General features: G+C 45.5%; 1 protein-coding gene across 1 annotated transcript in view; it reads right to left on the bottom strand.

The window, feature by feature from the left end:
• Window positions 1-408: 408 nt before the first annotated feature.
• The window catches only part of URM1 (ubiquitin related modifier 1), a 28406-nt gene continuing 22814 nt past the window's right edge, over window positions 409-6000 (bottom strand). The window contains exons 3-5 of the mRNA XM_033137900.1: window positions 5875-5956; window positions 1810-1858; window positions 409-1110 (exon numbers count right to left, since the gene is read on the bottom strand). Coding sequence (XP_032993791.1) covers window positions 1042-1110; window positions 1810-1858; window positions 5875-5956 — 200 coding nt within the window. The 3' untranslated portion in view covers window positions 409-1041. The remainder of the gene's footprint in view (window positions 1111-1809; window positions 1859-5874; window positions 5957-6000) is intronic.

Genomic DNA, 6000 nt, shown 5'->3' with positions numbered 1-6000 from the left:
GCCCACGGCTGGAAAAGGTTGCTGACCCCTGTGTTTATTGTCACAACCATCCTGCAGAGTAGATCATTTCAAATCTCACTTTACACATGTGGAACTAAAGTTAACATAGAGAGCAACTTGCTCAAGGCCACCCAGTGAAGTAAGCACGTGGCTGAGGCAGAACCTGAGTCCAGAACACCCAGCTTCAAATGAAGCACTCTGTTCTGTGCAACACATTGCAAAACACTTTGCGACAGAACAGTGCAGAGCGGACAATTTGGAAAAGGGAAATCAATTGCATGCATACGCAGCTGCTGCAGCAGAACAGGATCAGGCAGTGCCTCCAGAAGATTGTAAAAATAGAGCATCATAGAATTGTAGAGTTGGAAGAAACTCTGAGGGTCATCTAGTTTGTTTTTCTTCAAAAAAAAAAAAAGGCAGGCAAAAGGGCACTTCATAGGCATCAAAATTAAAAGTAACCATTTGTGAGCTGGCTCTAGATGGGTGCTTTTTAAAATTGAGTCACAGAACTGAAATCCATGCATGGTAAATCAAGAGAAGATAGGCTGAGGGTGTCTTGCACCTGCCATCTTCCTTGAATGCCCCCCCCCATATCCCTTAATGACTGCTAATGGTTGCAACATGATCCAAGGCTTGGATTTGAAGGAAAGGGAGATCCCCTCTTTGATCACAGACCTTTCCCTGCTGCCGCCAAGGAGAAGCCAGCAAACAAGTGTGACAGCCACGGTGAGCTCAGCCGGTTCTACGTGCGAAGTGGCTCATTTTCAGCCATTTGTTCCATGGTGTGCGCCTCCTGGAGCAGGGAAGAGGGTGACCGAGTGCAGAAATTATTTCGATCTTCTTGGACAAAAGAGTCGAGAGCTGAACCACTGGGTGGGAGGAGCCAAGTGTCAAAAGGGCAGACTTCATTAAAGAAAAGGAGCTAATGAGAAACCAACTCTGATCTGGGGTGACAGCCAAGAGAGCAAGGAATGTTTATGTCTGAGACAGGATTCCCTTCTGAACACCAGCACAAATATTCTTTTTCATACTGCCAGCAGTCTAACCACCATGCAAGGTGGAGATGAAAACGACGTTATCCTGGTCTTGGAGCAGATAGTCCAGCTCCCCCTGAATGAAGAAAAAGAAAACAAAACGAGAATGATTTCCGTATCACTTGTTTTATATGAGAGATGGGAAGTGTGCAGCTTTCCAGATGTTGCTGGACTTTAACCTCTATTAGCCTGCCTGGCTAACAGTCAGTGATGATGAGAGCTGGAGTCTAGCAGGATCTGGAGAGCCACAGATGTTCCCCATCCTTGCTCTATACGTTGACATCTTAATGCTTTAGCTTCTGTTGCTTTTATAGTCAGAGCAGCCAAAACTAGTCCCGAAACCTGTTTCACACTGCGGCCAGTCAGATGTCAGTTGGTTTCCAGGCCAAATTCAAGGTGTCCTAATAATTTTAAATGTTAATAATAATAATAATAATAATAATCCAAGATGTGCTAATAAATTACTACTACTAGTAGTAGGAATGCCTCTAGGAAGCCCACAAAATATTTTATTTAGTTCTGGTGTCTATGCACCACTTTTCTTGGTGTAAAGCAGCTCATACACAAAATTAAAAAACATTAAAACGCTACTAAAGATCATCTCATTACAATTACAAAACTGAGGTAGTTGTCCATAAAAGATCAGAAACCCAGGTACCATTTCCTCTCTCCCTGAAGCTGAGGGGGAGCCAGTCACTCTAACAATGGTCAGCAAGAGAATTTGCAACACAGTTCCAAATAAACAAGATCCCCAAATGGTAGAATCCATACAAACCATCAACTCCCAATCTGCATCATTGATCAGCACCAAGATTCCAGGCCGCCTGCAACAAAACAGAGAAGCTGTTGACAGGACAGGGAGTAAGTCTCTGAAGGAGGAGGGGAAGGCCTCTGGCTCAGTGGGAGAGCACCTGCTTTGCGTGCAGAAGGTTCCAAGTTCGATCCCTGACACCTCCCTGCCTGAAACCCTGGAAAGTCAGTTATGTAGACTACACTGAGCTAGGTGGGCCAATTAGGAAAGGTAGTAAACATAGATCTAGAGGGTGTCTTGTAGGAGAAGTCCCTTCCTTGAGGCAGGAAATCCAGAGATCTAGAGCATTCTAAGCAGACCCGGTCATCAGCTGTCACATCCAACGAAGGAGAGGCCAACTCTAAGAATTTAGTTCCAGTGTTGAACTGCTTTTGCAATTAAGAGGCTTCTCCTAATGCTCAGCCCATATCAGTCATCCTGTAACTTAAGCCTATTAGAGCTAGTCTTTGCCTTCTTTTCTACAACAGCAATCTCGTGCTGAAATTGCACCTCCACATCTCTCCTCAGTCTTGTCTTTTCCAGGCTATACATGCTCAGTTCATTCAACATTTCTTTGTTTTTCATACAGGTGGTATCCAACTCTGAGTCTACTCTGAGTATAACTGAGTATGCAACCGTACTACTACTGCAGTCCTCTGGAACTCCTGAAAGGGTATTTGTCTATATCCCTCTTAAAGTGTGGCGTCCAAAACAGAGGACCAGATTGGTTACCTTCTTGTGACTTGAGAGCTGCCTATGCAGCCTAAAATCACATTCAACTTTTTTTTTTTTTTGCAGCATCACGTTCAGCTTGTTATTTACTGCAGTTAATGCTTGCTTATTTTAAGAAGAAAAATATATCCTCCATTTCTTCAAAACGACTTCAATATGGCTAACAACAGTAAACTAAAACACTACCAAGTCACCCTGATATCATTTTCACATGTACCACAGTCAAACATCTCCCATATATATTCATTATTTAAGCCAGATTTTGCTCTGGGTCATTGTGTTCTCTGCGCAAAAGACTTTCAGACCTTGGGTTCATACATTCCTCCTCTTCCCAGATATAATGAAAAGCCTTTGCTTGATAAAGAACTCCAAACTTCAGATTAACACCTGCCAATTCTTAGGGAGTGGAGTGACCACAGACTGAATGCTGTCCGCTGACTGCCAAAATGCAAGCAGTTTTGAGCAAAATTTGAAACGCAATGCAGAAAAGGGCAATTGAGTAGCTGAGAACTATATAAGCCTTCATTTTTGAAGTTTCTAGATCTCATGATTGCAGAGTTGTGACTGAAAATGTACAGCATCTGAAAAGCTGCCTTACACCTGGTCACACTATTTCTCCATCAAGACAAATTCTACTTACTGATGGGAATGATCTGTTACTGTCAAATAGAGATGCCATTGGAGATTGAACTTGGGACATTCTTCATGTAAGGTTGATGAGCCACTGAGCTATGGCCCTTCCCCTTCTTCTGCCATGTATTCATCTGCTTACTGCTGAAAACTCAGTACTGTACCTGCTCAGCAAATGAGATATCACCAGATGCTGCCTTTGCATTTTTTGAGCTTAGGTTATCTTCACCTCCCTATTATTATTATTATTATTATTACTATTATTACTATTAGTAGTAGTAGTAGTATGCATATAACAATGCAAATGTTTGAGAGATACACAAACAGAGAATGCCCTGCCTTTTTGACATCATATGGTCCACAGACTAGCTCTATTCCGTCTTTGTAGAGATTAAGGATCTTAAAATCCGCATTCAATACCAAATTTCACGCTGGCATGGTATAATCACAGAATACATCCAACAATGACCATTACTTGTTCCTATGCTTGTGTATAGCTTGTGTACACATCATTTCCCCAATTCAACAAATGGTTCAAGGTTTATTTATTCATGCCACCACTCCTCAGCCAAGATAGGTTCCCAAAGCAGTTTACAGACACTAATGATCCACCACAAAATACTGAATCTAACCCCCTCTACAAATTAACACCCCCCCAAAAAAACTGCATTGCCTCATAGGAAAGGTGATCCAGCTTTTCGGCCATTTCAGTGGTCTTTTTGCTGGCTCTACAACAGCCTTCTTGGGATTGTGTGTATGTGAGGCAGGCGGTGGGGTGGGGTGGGGGGTGGGGCTGACCGAAATGGCACTATCCACTCTCCCGCAAAATAATCCCTTCCATTCTACAAAGTGTTCTGAAGGGGAGGGGGGGATGAATTAAAATAAATGGAAGAAACTGCAAAATGGAGATGATGGGCAGTGCCCCTTGCAAGCTTGGAGAGGAAGACCAAATGCAGAGGGGCAAATTGCCCCAAAGATGGCTGTGAACCAGCAGCAGCTTTTCTCAACACCACGCAGCACAGTCCCGTAATTGAAATCTGTTCCCTGCAAATCGAGCACAGGGGCAGGTTAATGCGGCTAAAGTGAGCAACTGCAGTACACTTCGCTAAATGTCTGTAAACAGCCAGAATCAACTGTGAAGCCTTGGATCAGAGACAGAGGGATTCCCCCTCTTCTGGCTGCCAACAACTGCCGCTGCCAGGGGACTTGGCGCACGCTCCAGCTCACCACTGAGCAGTGACGAATGTTAAGTATGCAGCCGCCCCCACCTCGCTGCAGAGGAGGGCTCTTCCGTGCTCCTAGAGGATGAAAGGGGTGGGGGTGGGGGAGGACTCCCAGGAAGGCTCTGCTACTCAGCACTTCCGTCTTCAAAAGACAGAGGCGGCGCCTGTGTGAACATAGGTGGCAGAAAGCACAGGACGTCATGTGCTGCTAAAGTGGGGTGCTGGTTGACAGAGTCCATAAGAATTATATGAGGAATTCATATTCCTTTTTCTGTCGCACTAGAACTGCTGTGGGAGCAGGGCTACCTGCAAAAATTCCACAGCAATAGACAAGTCTGCACACAATGCACAAAGGACTTCTAGAATTTGCTGGCTCAGGATTTGGTAAATTCCACCCATCTAGATGGCTTTAGAAAAGGTGACTAAATGCTGCAATGCGATATCCCAGGGGTTGGGGGCTTTTTTTGAGTCCGAGGGCCGCATTCCCTTTAGGGCAACATTCCAAGGGCCAGATGCCAGTGGTGGGTGGCGCTAGAGGCAAAAGTGGGTGGAGAAACAAATGCATTTTTTTAGCTGTGTACCCCAACCCCCGCAACTCTCTCCCCTCTCTATCCAGGGAAGCAGAATGCACCCTCAGAATTCAAGGACAAATCTCAGCCAAGCACTCTGAAAGTGTGTGCACCCTGGAGAGAGGGGTTGGCGCTGTCTGGGAAGAAGAAGAAGAGGAGGAGGAGGAGGAGTTTGGATTTGATATCCCGCTTTATCACTACCCGAAGGAGTCTCCAAGCGGCTCACATTCTCCTTTCCCTTCCTCCCCCTCAACAAACACTCTGTGAGGTGAGTGGGGCTGAGAGACTTTAAAGAAGTGTGACTAGCCCAAGGTCACCCAGCAGCTGCATGAGGAGGAGCGGAGACGCAAACCTGGTTCTCCAGATTACAAGACTACCACTCTTAACCACTACACCACACTGGCTCTCCAGTGGCTCTCACTGGCTCTCCACACTGGCGATTTCTGGGCAACTGGAAGGAGCTTATGGGCTCTGTTTGGGCCCTGAGCTAGAGGTTCCCCACCCCTGCTGTACCCACTTGTAAATGAGAACAAACCCCAGTGAACGCAGAGGGCCTTACATGGGAGTAGGCATGCCTAGGACTATGGAGTAAGGCAATTTCATGGAGCACAAGGAATCCTCCAACAGCTAAATGGAGTCACAGCATCCCTCTAAATCAGGAACAGCCAACATTGTGTCTTGCAGAAGTTGTTGCGACTCCAACTCCCATCAGCCTAAGCCAATGGTAAAGGGCTATGGGGATTGTAGTCCAATAACATCTGGCTGTCCCTGCTCTAAATACTGGTTTCTTTTTGAGGTGGGGGAGGCAAACAAGTGGATGGGACAGCTGCCTTCATGTCCAGCCTTCCTGGGGATATACAAAACAGGGCGATTTCTGGGCAATCACACTTACTTACACAGAATCTCCCTGCACAAACAGTTCTGGCCTCTCTTTCAACAGGTTCTCTTTAATCCACACCAGCAAGTTTCGAACATCCCCTGCAAGAATTTTTTTTGGGGTGGGGGGAGAAAAAGAAAGGAAA

Source organism: Lacerta agilis, chromosome Z (assembly GCF_009819535.1).
Source record: "Lacerta agilis isolate rLacAgi1 chromosome Z, rLacAgi1.pri, whole genome shotgun sequence".
Lineage (NCBI taxonomy): Eukaryota > Metazoa > Chordata > Lepidosauria > Squamata > Lacertidae > Lacerta > Lacerta agilis.
The sequence above is the reverse complement of the archived record's forward strand: the minus strand, read 5'-3'. Positions and strand labels throughout refer to the sequence as shown.